The sequence below is a fragment of the Neocloeon triangulifer genome, unplaced genomic scaffold, assembly GCF_031216515.1.
Source record: "Neocloeon triangulifer isolate White Clay Creek 2 clone unplaced genomic scaffold, ASM3121651v1 ptg000003l, whole genome shotgun sequence".
Classification (NCBI taxonomy): Eukaryota; Metazoa; Arthropoda; class Insecta; order Ephemeroptera; family Baetidae; genus Neocloeon; species Neocloeon triangulifer.
The window spans coordinates 9,678,028-9,694,655 of NW_026775546.1; the positions used below are offsets into that span (position 1 = coordinate 9,678,028).

Here is a 16,628-nt window from a genome sequence, read left to right on the forward strand (position 1 = left end):
GGAAGTTAATGTAAGGGGTCTTAGATATATTCGAAAACGTAAAATTTTGATACCCATAAATCTTGCAAAACGATTCTAATTAGTAAATTTTGTCAAAGATCAAGCAGAGGATCTATTTGTAATGTAAAAATTCCCCTATTTTCATCCTAAGTAATTAAAAATTAAATTGCAAAGATCTAATAAGATATGTTTCAATTATTTTTTCCAAAACCTCAATTGCTTTGAATGATTTTTAAACTGGCCTTGAGCTTGAAAAATACTGTAACCAACTCCCTTTTTAATTTAATATAAAATCAAATGTTGTAAGAACTTCAGAAAAAAATCTTGTTAGAACTTTGTGGAGCAAAATATTTTAAATATAAACACTTGTGAGGTTTTGGAGCAAATCACAACATAAATCACGAGCAAAATATTTACAGTCTGCTATATGAAAAATGGCTCATAATAAAAAATCCATTTTTTTCACCAGCTCGGTGGTAAAAGAGCTGAAGGAATCTCAATTTGTCAGCATAGCCGCATCTGCCAAGAATGATTAATTGCATTTCCAAGTTCTCTCCACATCGCTCTGCATTAGTGCGCAAGTTCCCACATAAGTTGATGATAAAAATAAAGCTCTTTCTGATGGGGCAGCCACTCGTTTTAAACTTACAGATATCCCACTTTTCTCCAGTTAAAAACCTCAAAATTTTTTGTTGAACAAGACTAATCCATCTCGGAATAAGTTAAAAAAAGAAATACGCATTACAGTGTAAAAAGGGTTAGTTATTATACAAAAAATCATGTGAAAAAACCGTGGGGGATGCTAAATACTGACCTCTGCAACCCTTTGTTAATGGCTAGCACGGCCTTGCCAGTGCTAAAACAAGACGCGAAGAGAAAATAACCAAAATTGATAAAAAGAGAAGAAATCAAGAAATGAGATCTACTTAATTCGAGCACTAACAACTAATTAAAATAATGAAAAATCGGGTCCAAGAGGAAATACCTGAAGCGGCCGGTGGGGTGGTGGATGGGACCTCCGAAGCGGCGCGCCTGAGGGGTCAGGTAGGCAGCCAGTGGTGGCAGGGCCTTGTTGTTGTTGCTGGGGTTGTTGGCGAACTTGACAGTGATCGGCTCGGTGGAGCCCTTGGGAATGGTGCCGTTCAACTCTTGGATGGCGCGCTCGGCCTCGACGCGTTGGTCGAATCGGATGAATCCGACGCCCTTTGACAGGCCTGTCGGGAACACAGCAACATTTTTAACAATGCAAATCACGGCTGGCCTGCGAGGGGATTTAATTCTACACAAACACAACGACACTACTTTCGGTGCTTGTTTTTTGAACAATTTTTACAATCGGCACCGAAAGGTGTCTGTGAGAAAACTAAACTTTGGGATTTTTTTAAAATTTATATATTTTTATAAGAGGTTCGTGCATCTACTGGTGTGCAACTACACGCCTAATTCAATAGCAGTAAGTGGTAAGGTGTGCAAAACAGCAGGAAGCCAACTGAAACTTGAGAGCAGGGCAAACGGACCCGCCCAGCAAGAGAAGGAAGATTGACTACAAGTTCCACTACGAGTTAATCAGAGACAAAAGTGGGCCGCAATCTTAACCGTCTGAGGCCTGGTGTTACTCTTTATTTATTTATTCATCCAGAAAGTGGAAATCAATAAAATAAAGAAAACACGTTAGTAGAAATGCAAACAAATAAATGATAAAAGAATAGTTTAGCTTGATATATATAAGAAAAAAGAAAAGCAAAGGTTGATAAGAAAACAACTCGGGGGGTTGGGAGACCTCAGAAAGTAAACAATATTGGGAGGTGTATTTATAACTGTAATTAAAATATTGACATTTTTTTCTTTAAAAAAAATTCGCACTACAATGGTGAGGGGACTTTAGAGGGCCGTAAAGAAAAAGTGGCAAAAACGTGCAGGTTTATAAATACTTTCTTCTGAGAGAGTTTGTTAAAAAAGACGACAGAACTGAAAAAAGCCAACGACAGTCTAAACCACCTTCTCTGGTATTTACAGAATGAGGCGAAACGGAGATCATTTCTGGCTAATAATTAATTTATTTCTGTCAGGAGAAAAACCTCGAATGATCAACGTTTTGCAGTGAAAATTAAAGACGAGAGGAAGGTCTATAGAACTCAATAACAATATGGTGTCTAATTTCAGATGTGTGAGTGTGGACAGGAGAGAAAACAGAAAATAAAAAACAGCTTCACTTACAGGGTAACTTATCTTCGGCTCCACCGACAAACTGGCGGACTATAAGAAAAAAAGAAAACGCAAATCATAAATAATTTACAATGATGACCATAAAAGTTAGAATGATTATATTTTGTGTGGATTAGTTTAGTTATGTTTCTCAGTCAGTTTTAAAAAAGGATAAATTGGCCATGTTCGAGATTCAATGATTTATTGAAATATACACTAAAATAATTGTATCAAAAAATTAAGAACAAATAAAATGAGCACTACTATACATGTCAGGTAAAAATATGTGGCATATATAAGTAAACAAATAAATTGAACGAAATTAATGATGATAAAGAGAAAAATGTGTGACCAAAAATAAGAGGTAAATAAACGAAAAAGTCAGAAAGAGTTGGCCAAAAATTATCATTACTCTCTTCAACACCAGACCTCGTCGAGATCACAAACCCAGCAACTAAATGATTCAACTAAAACATTTTCAGTGCTCAATTTTCTTTCTTTTTTTCATATTTTTTTTTATTCGTTTGTATATAAATTTCAAAAGTTAGTTCAATAAATTGAAAGTTTTTTTTCTTCGAACATCGACGCCGCTTACCTGTGATATTGTCGCACAGGATGCGCGAGGTGATGATGCGTCCGTAGGGGCTGAAGAGGTTTTCTAGATCCTGCTGGGTCATGTTCTTGGGCAAGCCGCTCACGTACAGGTTGGCACCTTTGATGGCCTCGCTGCTGGGCCTAGCGTAAGAGACCTGCAAAAATGACAAATTTAATAAAAAAAAATTCCATTAAACATGAAGTGAACAAGATTCAATATTAATTTATTTAAATTCTCAAAATTCAACAAATAAAATTGGTCAAAATTAGTTCAATTATTAAGTTGCTCCAAAAATTCAAATTGAAATTCTAGAAATCATTTTTCTTCCTTAAATAAGAATTTTTCTGGCTGTATTTTTTATTTTATTTTAATTTTCCGTCTTCTTGAGCAACTATTATCAGCACCTTGGAACAACAGAGGCTTTCTGGCGTGCGTGTCTGCCTTTTCCACTATGTATGTACATCTTAATAAGGGCGTAAATTCACTGCCGTTTCTTTCTTTTTTGCTCGTTTTATTTTCTTTCCCGGACACACTCGGGAGATAACCGCCTTCGACTCAGGCAGGCTTTTATCTAAGTCTCTGCATTTGAAATTTGAATACTAAATTGGAGGTGTAAATGCCGCACGCTATCTGTCTTTTCCCATCTCTCTCCGCCAACTGCACGGACTCGCATTTCATTATGGAGGAGGAGGAGGGTTGCGCAGTTGGGAAAGCAGCCGGCAGGCAGACATTCAGGACGACGCCACCGCCGCATTTTTGTGACGTCATCGGTGAACTTTGCGTCGGCAAACGGAAGGCAAAATAGGTTTTTCCCTCTCTCTCTTTTCCACAACGTTCCCAGTTATTTCCATATCTTTCGCCTCACCGCGGCTGAATTCCAAATGAGAAGGAAAACGCTTTGTGTTGTATTTGAGAAGAGACGCTCATTTTCAACACCCGTCGAGTTTTTATCCAGCAAGAAATCGCTTTTTTCCCGATAAATTTTCGCTCAGCAAATAGTCGATAAGGAGGAAAAATTCTCAGATACATTTCTTCTGGATTAAATTTAAGAAAAATGTTTTATATTTTTGGATATAAAAGGAGTTGGCATTGAGCAGAACAATACCACTTTGGCGGCGGAGCAGGAAGAAGTTTCCTCAGCAGGGTGTTGAGATCGATGAAGCTGGTTTGTGCGGAGTGGAATTGCACAAGTTCCCCGCTTTGCTCATCCCCCAGAGAACGAGCGGGATGCGTACTTTGACGGTGGTAAACGAACATCCGGCTAGGGTGAACAATTCGCCTCATTTAATCTAGCGAGGTGTCTGTCTGCAGTGGGGAGAATTCTCAAAGTAATTTGAGCAAGGACTTGAGTATTAAATTTTTTATTTCTTCCTCAATTAGAAATTTATACCAGAGGTGCCGAAAATAGTAAAATGGAATTTGCTTTCGAGGTTGTGCGCCGAGTCCGCGGGCAAATAGACAAACACACAAACATTTCCGCCACGCAAGTGTTTACTCGCCTAAGCTCTTCAGGTTGAACAAATACCTGAAGAAGAGTCTGCCTGCCTGGATAGTCAATATAAATAAATCCTCACGCAAAACTTTTGAGGCGGCCTCGGATATAAAAGTTTGCTCATAGTTTCGGCAAACAGAGAAGCAAAAGTTCTACTTCTGCCTGACACATTTATTAAAAAACAAAACTTTTTTCAATAAACAGGATAAACGGGGATCAACTTTATATTTGCACAACCATTCGTCTATATTTGCTTTAATGTAAAAAGTTATTACGATTTAAGTCCAATATTTTTTAAGTCAAAGGAACATATTTTCCACAAATCCAAATCATAGACATTTCCTTATTAATTTTTTTGCTCGCAGGAAGCAACAAAAATTCACTCGTAATCTGCCAAGCCTTCTTGAGAAAATCCTGCTTGAAGTTTTAGACGCACCACTCCACGCGATTGGAGAAAGCGTTTTGCTCGAAGACGCACGTACCGACTTCAGATATTAATTAAGTCGAGAAGAGTTGGAAGCTGGAGAGCGTCGACCCTCTAGGTGCGAGAGCGTTTTGTCTCGCAACGTCAACAGCCCACCGAGTCGTAATAACGATTACAATTAAGCGGTCCCAAATGGTTTTGCAAGTGAAATTTGCGCAGTTCATTATTCATTGGCGCAGCAGCCTGCCGGTCGGCGGTGAGAGCGTCATTAGTTTTCATCGAGATTTCTCTCTCTCTCGCGCTCGTGCTGTTCGCCCTCCGACGGTCCATTCTCTCTCTGCGCGCCCCGCAATAATTGAGTTGCAAAGCGGCCAACGGTAGTCCGTCGAGCGTCGCGTTCATCACAACGATTAGCATGACGACGCACCTGAGACAGCTCGAGTGGAGCCTAGAGTGGCATGACACACAACAGATGGGCCTTAATTCCGCGCTGCTTTCGTCGTGATTTGGATAATTTGAATGTTAGTGTGCAGTTGGGAATTGTTTAGCTGAACAGGGATAATTGTTGTGGCGTTTCATTTAATTTTCATGGCAAAATAGGGTCTGATTTGCAATAAATGGAGACAAAGGTACCGAATGAACAGTGTGAGTCCGTTTTATTCAAACAATAACTTCAAATTTTAAAAGATGTGCTAATTTTTGGCAATTGTAAAAAATTCAATACTGCATAGGCTTAAAATTTTAAAAATTTAAATGTTTTATTTTTTAATTTTCTGCAGCAAACACAATTTGTTGATAGACAGTTGAAAAATTTTCAGAAACTTAATTTCGTTACAATTTCCTTGAAATTTATTTATTAAACCATGAAGATTTCAATAAAGAGTTTTTATTCCTGAAATATTAAATTTTTCTAAATGTTTGATATTTCCATACAAAAATTCCTTCAATTGACCAGAATTTATAAGTAAATTAATATACTGCATTATAATACGCTTTATTTTCAATATTTTGTACAGCTTCGCCTATTTTGAGTTCAACAAAAATGAGCACACACTCACAAAACTGTGGCTTTGTTAATGTGCCTCTCTCGAGGTGCGTGCGTCGGCGACCGCACATTTAGGTGAAAGAGAGATAATGTATCGGGGGTGTGAGAAAGGAAGCCACGCAGGTGAATTAAGAGCCTACTTGCCTCGAGCACCGGCAGGTATGCATGTGTGCTTTACGGCGGTTGGCGCGCAGCCAAATAATCGGTCCACGTGCGCCCACTCGGTGGTCACATTATCATCGCCGATGAATGTTGTTGCCGTCTCTGTCTGAGCTCACAAGCCACTTTTTACGCTTTGATGGCCCGTCTATTGTATTAACTCTCAACCTCAGTCTCTTGTTTATTTTATTTTTATATTTTTGGAAAAATATAATATAATATAATATAATGATTGAAATTTCAAAGGTTGTTATTATCACTAATAAGTATCATATCTTATTTTAATTAATTTTGTTAGCATTATTGAAAATTTTCAGCAACAAATTTTGATCGTTTTAAAACTGACGAGACCAATTCAAAGCAACGAAGGAAATGTAAAAAATTTACAGGTAAAAAGATAGATAATTTTTTATAAATTTAAAAGTTCAAACTGATGAAATAATTTTGATTTCATGTTTGTTTGTTTTTTAATTTTAAAACATAGAGGTGATTTTTTTTTAAATTGAAATGATCAAGAAGAAATAATGAAAAATATTTTACAAAAGATGGCACATAAACATTTCAAATAATTGTGTTTCCGTCATTTTTCTTTTGTTATATTCTTTTCAGCCTGCGAAAGATTTCGATCTGTGACCGCACTTCTTGTCAAATTTCGGGTGAAGAAGCAGCTCGATGGTCCTTAAAAGTAGAAAACTGTGAGCGGAAACAGACACCGGTCGGTGAAGTGTGAAAACGGTCGGGTCAAATTCGGTTTGCTCAAGTGTGCCTTGCAGGGCATTGCGTGCTGGAGGAGCGCGAGAGATTCTGACGCTCTCAAGAGTTATCGGCGCGAAATAGGGGGCATCCCCGTCAATGTGGCTACTTTTATTTATCTGTTGGATTGGCTCCAGCAAAGAGAAAGGCTGCCGAGCCGAAGCAGTTGGTCGGGCTGCCTCGAAATTAACCATCTCTCGTGACGGCTTCGTAAACGCGCCCCGAAGAGTATCAGAATTAAATTTATTTTTGGCCGCGACTTTCCTTTGCTACTTTATACATTATGTTCAAAATTAAAAAAAAAAAATATAAGTGCCAAAATTTATTTTTTTCCCACAAAGCAAGAGGCATTAGGCATTGTTAACGGTTTAATTGAAACAAAAATCTTTTTGCCCCTTTCTTTTCGAGTTCTTCCGCAGCGAATTTCTTCTTGTTCTTCTTCGCCCGGCGAGTTTCTTCTTCTTGGTCGTCAGCGCGGCAAATAAAAAAGCGGCCGGATGTAGGAGAAAAATAAGCCCTTTGGCCGCCGCAGCGCACCAGCAGTCTGCGTGACAGCAGTTAAAAAGAAGTTTATTTTCATGAAATAATTCAAGAGCGAAACCAACTGCCAGAATTATTCTGCAACTTTGCGCGCAAAAACGCACGACTGACTCTAAAATTGGAGTCTGGATGGCGACGTAAAACAGAGCTCTCCTCATCGCAGCTAGAAACTTCTGCCAGAGTTCCCTCGAAGAGAACTCTAAAAGTGTTTAAAAAGGAAATTCATATAAAAATTTAAAATATAATTTGATCGAATCAAAATTATTCCAGCACGAGGTTGCAGAGAATTTTTAAATTGTGAAAATTCTAAATTTATGTTATAATAAAATAAATTTTGCTTTGACATAAAATATTTTGTTCACCACTGCAGTGACATCATTTGTTCTTAATCCTCGCCTGTCATAACACGTTCTCGAGAGTGTAACAATCCTTTCAGATAGAACGCGGCCATAAAGTTTAACGTCAGCTAATCAAAGAGCAGGAAAATTTATCTGCCAATAAAAGCGGCCGGACCAAACTCGACCAGCCAGTGAAAATTTCGGCGATAATTTTTACATCCTGGGGGCATTTCATGGTTGTCATGTGTTAACTGCGGCGGCGAACGCCTCCGAGTAAACAGACAGCGGCCGAGTCTGACAAGAGGAAGCATAAAACCGACCATCGGAACTCAAAAATAGACTTTTTCATCTGCCGGTTCCAGGCGCACCGATCTGTCGTAAACTGAGCGGGCGGAGAAAAGGGCAAAAATCTTATTTTTATAAATGGACGTCGGCTCTGCTTAGAATGGGAATGGGAGAGATATCAGATGCTGGCATGTGTCTCCTCCCTAACTGCCCACCGTGTAAGCGTTCTTTTACAATTCATTCAATTTTATAGAGGCAATTTTTAAGAAAAGAGAGTCGCATTTTGTGACCCTACTAAAAAATAAGATCGAATTTTAGATATTGTACGAGATTGCTGGGATTTTAAATTATTGTTAAGGCTGGTGGAAACGTCTTCCATGATTTTTTTTTCATTCGCTCCAATTCCTATTCTGACAATGAATTTTTTAGAATTTTTTTACTCAGCAATATATTTTTGAGAGCAATAAACTTAAAAGAAGAGCCATTTCAGTTTTATGGACTTCAAGCTTCAAAATTGACTTTCAAAACTCTGTATTTTCATAAAAAGTCAATAATTTTACAACAAAATTGTTTTAAATATCCCTAAATATTGAATCTCTTAAACCGCAACATAATTTGGAAAAATTGACTCAATAGAAACGTTAAAAAATTTCATGTCAAAAGTATACCTTTTCAACCGTTTATTTAATTTTAATCCTTAATTAGAATCATCCACAAGACATTTTATTTAATAGGCAACATGCTCCGCGTCCATGTGCAGCGGATTGCATACCTCGTTTCGGGTCAGGAGCTGGTTAAAAGCAAAAGTTTGGCGATTTTTAAAATCTGTTTTTCTTTCTCAAGGACGAAGATTGCAAGTTTGCTAAATGGTGGATAAGTTCTTTCGGTGATGCGGCGATCCGATATCCTTGATGGACCAGCGACGAAAGCACAAAGTGTGCACGAAGCGGGGCCGCGATCGGGTTTCCGACTCGCCATTCCGCCACTGGACACACTCCAAGCTGTACGGGAGTGCCCACTTTGTAACCGCCGCGGCTTATGAATGTTGATTTGAGGCACGGCCAAAATTTAGCTCCAACACCGTCGGCACTTTTTCATTTTCATCGCTGTAATTACACGCGCACATTTTCTGCCAATTAAAAAAAGTGAGCGAGAGAGAGGAGGCGTGGCTTTTTTTTACAAACGACTCTTTGTGTAATTACCTTTTTATCAAAAATTTTGAAGAGCGCTCAATTAAATTTCGCTTTGATGTCTGTCTGTGTCTTTTTTTTAAGCCCAACAACAATAGAAAAGGAGTTTCTACGAAATGAAGAATAAAAGAAATTGAAAGTTACAATAACACTCAACGTAGGTTTCATTGAAATTATTTACTAAACTTGATCTCGTTGAAAAAATAAATAAAAACTAGGAGAAGACACGTGATCTCGTCTGCTAGTACTTAAAAAAAAAACGTAGGCATTGTTGTGCCATAATTTAAATTAATAAAAAATAATATTTAGTTAAATTGATGTTAAAAATCAAAGAATTAAAAAGTATTTTACACAATTTTCTTTCAAATATTTTCATCCGTTTTACATTTTGAATAATCCGATTTATTTTAGTATTTTTGTTTAGCTACATCCTATTTTCAGAAAAGCGACAGGGGCAAAGTGGAGCAGATCCGTCCGTTATGCCTGAATTTTTTGAGTCAATTCAACGAAAAGCCGCTAATTTTAGCGCTGAAAAGCGGCCCTCGCGATGCAAATCTGTCGTTCGGTGCGTTTCTCACTGTCGCACGCGGTAGTACTCTTTCGAAAGTACCACCTCCGCTGGGCCCGCGTGAAAATTTTCACAGAAATATTAAAGAGAAGCGCTTTGGCTAATGAAACAGTTAATGGCCGCGTGCCAAGCCACCCGAGCTACGGACAAAAATTGCGCTCATCATCGTCAATTAAACACTTTTAATTGGCCTCGACAGAGTGTTTCAGCTGCCTGGACCGACGCTCTTTTCAAACAAAAACACAATTATATTAATTCGCGATACGTACCTTTATCGTCTTGTTCTGTAATCTGAGACCGTTGAGGGTGTTGATGGCCTTCTCAGCATCCTCCGGCCGGTGATAGTTGACGAAGCCATAGCCCAGGCTCTGTCCTGAAGCAATATTCATAATACCAACGTAATTATGGTAACAAGTGGCAAGCGTTGAAATTAAAAATGCATTCAGGCAAAAGGAAAGCGGTGGATATGGGTGGGTCGAGACATTCCAGAAAGCTCATATCTGTGCTTTATTTTATCAACTGGAGATTTTTTCAATAACTTAAATTTAAAAATAAAAACGATTGCAATTAATAAGGTGTAGAAGCAAGATAATAACAGACGGAGATGATTACAGTTTAATTAATTATTTATTGCTTTAATTAATTACTTGTTAATCATTCATTAACTTATTATTATTTTTTAATCTAAGCATAGGTAACTGGTAAACAGTTCAATTAATTAGTTGGTTTATTTACCAGATAAAAAAAAAATACACATTATATTTGAATTAGTTGAAAATTGAAGTATCGTTATATAAAATTTTCCTCTTTTTTCCTCCTCCGTTTTTTCCCTATAAACCGAAAGTTACTGTTGATTGCACACAAAAAATGCAGTTTGTCAACGCATTACATTCAATTTGCCGGTGGCCCTCACACGTGAAACGTCCCATTAAACACAAACGTTTGCTTTTATTTGGAGGCTAATTCGGCTCCCAACAGGTCCAGGAACGGCTGGAATTAATGCAAATTGTTATCGCACTACAAACATTCTCCTCTACGAGCGGCCGAAAAATATAGAGGAGATGCGCCAAATTGGATTTTCTTGCGAGGCCACTCCAAATAATTGGACAGCCGGTCCATGCGTTTTAATTAATTTCCAACGAATAACATTGGCACTCAAACGGAAAACGTTCGTTTTATTGGCCGGTCTTCCCAGGGAAAGCACTCCAATTAATTGCCTGCATCCACGCCATTTTTCTCCTAGACCCTCTTTGTTTATTTTCCATCTGGAGGGTAAAAAAATAAACACGTTCCGGAAGGCGAATTAGATTTTCACTGCTACCTAGACTAATTAACTGGTAAACTTGGCGCCGGCAGAGCAGCGTTTCATGGAGAAATTATTGCGCCAGCCTGCTGCTGCACTATTTCAAATAAATGTTTGCAGTTAGTACTTATTCTTCCTCTTTCTGCTCCGAGACGAGAAAATTAAGGTCGTCTGTTTTCTTGGCTCGCCTTGGCCGCCTCTCGTACGCCTTAATTTACGACTGGTTATTAGCGTGCCAACTGAAATTGCATTGTCTCCTCCGTTTTGTCTTGTGCAAAACTTGGGCCAGAATTCTTTTCAAGGCCAAAAACCCATTCATGATTTTATTTTCGGCAATATTTGTATAGAAATTCAAAGAAGAGCTTGTTATATTTCAAATAAACCAATTTTTTCTGCCTCAAAGCAAGGTTTTCCTTCCAATTAAAATTGTGAGACCCTCTTCTTTTTCTCTGAATAGCCCTCAATATTTTTGGTACTCGACCATTGATCATAAAGAATGCTCCGTGGCTTTAAAACGAAGCTCATAATTTGAGGAGGAAATCTTAAAAACGTCGCCATTTGTTGGCCATAAATCAGAGGCAAATCGCCCATAAAGTGGGATTTTCTGTTTCATTAGTGGAATTGCCCCGCTCTCCGTCTTTTGAAAAGGATGACTGCCGGCGGCTGCACAACGAAAATCGATTTCATATCTTTCGAATGGCTCTTGCTGCACCACTGCTGCCAAGACACGGTCCATTAATTTCTGGGCCGGCAGCAATGGGTGGTTGCAGCAAAGCAAAAGGGAAAAAATAATAATTCGCCCCCGTGCCGAGTTCTCTCTACTTCGAGTGGCAACGATCCATTTTTGCATTTCTGTCGCGGCCAGGATAAAAATGATTGGCTTGGAGCATCTCCAAAAAGCTCTTGCTTGTTGCAGTGCAAACACCCTTGCCGTCCTGAATATGTAAAATTGTTTACTTGTGATTTTCAACTGTAGTCAAATATCATAATTAATAAAAAAAATCCAATTTTATTTCAAAATTAATTTGATTATTATTAAACGGCAAAATTGAGGTTAAATAAAAAAAGGACCAAAAATATTAAGGAAGTCATAATTTGTCACAAAAAATTTGAGCCAGAATTTTGCAAAGATCCTTTGTTCTAATAAACTTTCAATCAAATTTAAAAAAAAGACTAATAATTATTTAAAAATACAAGGAGAAATTTGGACAAATTATTTCTCATTTGTTGAAATAGCTTTCTAAACGTTGTTTATATTTAGATTTGCTAATCGTATAAATCAAGCCGACTAAATTCCACCACCCGTTTGTTGTTTGGCCATTTCAGCTATGAAGTGGGTGGCGTGCAAGATTAAAAGTAAGTAGCCGAGAGAAGAGCAGAGAGTAATTGTCAACGGCGACGCGACTTGGCAAGCACGGAGGAGGACTTTGGCCGGTTAGTTAGGGTCGCTCGCTTCCCGCGCGCGTGTGTTAATCAAACCCCGGCTTCCAAACATCCTGCTCTTTAGCTCTTTAGCGGATGAAGCAGTGCAGATTTGCGATCGCCAGACATTGATTTACAAGCTCCGATGCCTGCTATTTTCGCACCCACCCGGACCCGCGGCAGCTTTGTCAAAAAAAAAAGAAGTAGAAAAAATGAATTTAATACGGCGACAAGGACGAGCCGCGACGACGAGTGGCTCGTTTGATCAGAAATAAGTGATGATAAATTTGCCTGAAAATAGCCGGAGCGGCGACTTTCGATGGAGAGCACTGCCTTCCATCGGCCTCTAATGAAGCAATCTTGAATTCTTTCATCAATCCGGCAGCTACAAATAAAAATTCTCTCAATTTAAAAATACCCAACTGGCTGCTGTCAGTTTATTTGAAATACGTTGGTGAAAAAAATAAGCCCTTATTATAGGAATTTTAATTTAGATTTTGTTCCAAAATGTGTACTCATTTTTAAAGGCAGTGTTGAAATTATGATAGATAATATGTTTAAATGTTTATTAAATTTTTATAAATTTTAAAAGTCATTTTTAATATATTTTGAATCAGGATATAATTCGCAAAGATCTGAACTCTTTAAAAATATGATATAATCAAAAATTTGTTTGTTTACTTGTGTTTACCACAAAATTTTCTCTGTTTTAAGTACATACGTGTTTTTGTTTAGTTCAAAAGAAAAATACTCTGAATTACTTTCTACCTTTTTAGCTTCCAAAGGAGTTTCGCATTGTTCCCGTGTAAACCATAATTCAAACTTCAAACATGATCCCTGAGGCTCGGTGTTAACAGCTGCCGATCAAAGTGCTCAGCTCTCACCCTTCAAAGCCAAACCGAGGGCTGTGCTAATGACAAGGCACCTTTGTGTAGGGCAAAAGTACTACGTGTGTCCCACATGCGCAGCAAAGTCAAATTGCAAATCCGTCGCCACCTCTGTAATTACTCACTATTGATTCTAGCGTTGCAGTTAAATTTTAATTGAACGGCGCAAACTATTTTAACAAGCTTCTGTGTGCGTGGGAGAAATTTATCTTTTTGGCGTTACTCCACAAATTTAAGTGCCACTCTCCGGATTTCAACATAACGAGTGTAATTTTAAGCGAAAATTTGCTGCAATTTGAAGTGTGCCAAATGCCGCCGGCGTGGAGACGAGAATGTTTCTGTCAAGTTTTCTGTGACAGGCTCACAGTTTACTCTGGGCACTGTTTAAGTTCAACTGGCCAACCGTAAACTTGGTTTAGATTATCGCAGTTCCGTTTGAAATGCTTTTCATCAATCCGAACCAGACAAGTAAATAAAGCTGTTAAAAAAAGAAAAATTGGTCAAAATTTGGTTAATAATAATTTATTATGAATAAAATGCTAATCAATAATCAAATCTTTCAAAAAATACGGCAAGCAAAAAAAACCTCCAAACTTTTGTTATTAAAATTGCGTCCACAGCTCATATTATTCAGTTAGTAAGAGGCATTGAATTTCCATTGTTAAAAGCCACATTCAGCTTTTGCACGTTTTGTTAGTTTGTACCATTTTTTTTTCTTTCTATCAAAAGTACGCACACAATCTGGGATTATATTGGGATTAGCTTTTAGTGTAATTTTTGCAGCCCTTTTGTTAGCAGACATTCAATAGCCTCACCTATGTGCTGTGAATCGCCTGTTAACGCGGTTCGAACATCGAATATTGATGGTGATTTGCCCGGAATTCCATCTGAAAGTTCTGAGTGAGAATACATGAGCTGCCTCTCTGATTAAACAAATTCAAAAATAATAAAATCAAAAGTGTACGGGGGGCGCAAATTCACGCATTAAGGTTACAGACTGATTATTTGCACACACAGATAGTTAATTATGGGGATTTTGTGAACAGTGTAACTTGGAGGATAGACAGGGTGGATAGATCAAGAGAGATAGAGAGAAAAGGGTTGTTTAAGCTCAGTTTTGTGAAAGAGCTAGTTTGTTCCTTTTTGCGAGACTTGTACTAAATGGGCTTTGTTGTTGGCCTCTAAGGGTTCTCTTTGTCCTTCTTAATAGCCTCACTGGACTTAAAAAGCTTCAGTTATTCTAACTACGCCATAGAAGTTGTCTTGGTCCACATAATTCCATGAAATTTGGAGGTCTTCCACGCACTGCAATCCCCTCCATTCCATAATTAGGCTGGCTTAGAAAGAATTTCGTCCAAAAGAAACAAGCAGCTTTTGACAAATTCATTGTAAAAAAGTTATGACACCTTTAAGGGAACTTCTTCTTAAAATGGCTTGATTAATGTTGATATTAATTTTAAAATTATATTTCTCAAAATTTAATCAATTAAAATTCATGAAAGTTTCTTAAAAAAAAAAAACTAGTTTTTCATAATAAAATAGATACCAAATTTTCATGGAGTGTACGGAAAACTCTTTTTTTCAGTGTATCTCCTTGTTAAATAGTGAATTTCAAAACTACAGGATGAATCTTTCTTTGTTTAGACAGTTGCTTTTTTAATCAGTGCTTTTTAATTAACTTCAAGATAAAATATTATACAGGCTCATTCATTATTATTGAGTTGGAATCTTTTTCTGGAGATATTCTTTAAAAATATTCAATACTTTAGAGCTGATTTAATCTACCTCATAATAGTAATAATGAATAATATTTTTTTCATAATTATCCTTTTTTTATTTTAAAATGGGAGATTTTTAATAATTACACTAATTATTATAGTATTGGAGGATTAAATATTTCTTAGAATTTTTTGAGCGCGAATATTTAATTTTAAATCTGCATGAACTTTTCAAATTATCCTATGATTTTAATACTTTTAATAATAAACACAATTACGAATACAGATATTCGCAGAAACCAATTTTTTTTGCATGCTAATGAAGCAAAAAGTTTGCAAAATTTTCCTGTTTGCTCTGCCGGCCAATTATCGGAGTTTTATAAACATTTTCCCTGGTGCTTTGGGCGGATTTACTTTTCACGTGGAGGGGTGCAATTTGGCTGCGGTCGGCGCAAGGCGGCTTATTTGCATCAAAGCCGTCGATCTGTGACGGCAGCGCGTGCTGCGTCGCGCCTCTCTCGCCTCGTTACCCGTCGCCGCCGGCCGCTGCTGCCAAATAATTACGCTGGAAATTTTGCGTACGTACGCAGCCTCGGATGGCGCTGGCGGGGTCGGTCATTTGTCGCCAATTTGGGTGCAGGCCGCCTTTTCGGAGCGACGGCGGATTAATTGGAAGGGCCGAGCGACGCTTGCTTTTTCGAGGGCGACGCAAAATGAATGGGAAAAGTTTGAGTGCTTGTTCGGAGGCGCGACCGCCTTCGCGCCGCGTTTAACCGTCGCACGCGCGCAATCAACATTATTCTTCCCTCGAAGGAAGAACTTGTGTGTACGCCCTTTAATCACGCCCCACACACCCTGCAGGCCAATTTTATCGTAAATCGCGGACGTGCAACGAGAAATCTTGCCACAGACAGTCGAGCTAATAAGTAGACGTGAGAGACCATTTTTTATGTGCGGAAGAAAGAGGAAAAATAAGTGCTTAACTTTTTATGGCCTAACATGACGATCATTATTAGTCAAAAGAACAAAACTGCGCCAACAACGCTAAATTGCAAAAGGTTTCGTAGCTTTTATCTTCTGAATAAAATTTGGCTGAATTTTCGCACATTTTTGTGAAAATATGAGTTCAATAATATTTCAATTGCTTGAAATTTTAAGAAATAATTTCTATACTAATGCTGTTGAATTAATTTAATCTACATTCAAATTATGTCGAGGAAGATATATATTTTTCTCTAGTAAATCGATCTCCGCAGAACTAATTTTTGGAGATATGGATTAACACACAAAACATATCAAAAAAATTTATGAATATAATTTATGAACGATATTACAGATATCTTTCTATACCAATAAATGAAAAAAAAATCGAGCAAAAAATCAATTAAGATAAATATTTTCTTTCTACGTGAATGAGATGGCCACATTGTGAAAAAGCAGAAAAATAACATTAAAAATATGTATTTTATTTGTTAAATTTTTGAATAAATATAAAAATGGTATCGAAAAATAAAGATTTAACACCCAGGATTTATTAAAAATTAAATTTGCGTGCGATATTATTTTAAATTATCTATAACTTGTGAATATAATTAAGAAACATTTTTTCATGTATTTCAGTACATTGTTAACTAGAGCGAATAAAAATTGCTGAGAATTCAAACATTTCCATCACACTTGTACGATCATAAAGAAGAAATGTTG

At 37.5% G+C, this 16,628-nt stretch overlaps 1 protein-coding gene across 12 annotated transcripts in view; it reads right to left on the minus strand.

Moving 5' to 3' along the window:
• Positions 1–16,628, minus strand: part of LOC132193212 (ELAV-like protein 1) — a 50,801-nt gene that overhangs the window by 8,176 nt on the left and 25,997 nt on the right. For 3 of the 12 annotated variants that reach the window (XM_059613714.1, XM_059613707.1, XM_059613715.1), the window contains exons 3-8: positions 14,022–14,102; positions 9,864–9,973; positions 2,801–2,954; positions 2,218–2,256; positions 986–1,214; positions 815–856 (exon numbers count right to left, since the gene is read on the minus strand). In XM_059613714.1, the coding sequence (XP_059469697.1) occupies positions 815–856; positions 986–1,214; positions 2,218–2,256; positions 2,801–2,954; positions 9,864–9,973; positions 14,022–14,102 (655 nt within the window). The remainder of the gene's footprint in view (positions 1–814; positions 857–985; positions 1,215–2,217; positions 2,257–2,800; positions 2,955–9,863; positions 9,974–14,021; positions 14,103–16,628) is intronic. The other 9 variants (XM_059613716.1, XM_059613713.1, XM_059613710.1 and 6 more) reach the window with 8 other exon arrangements.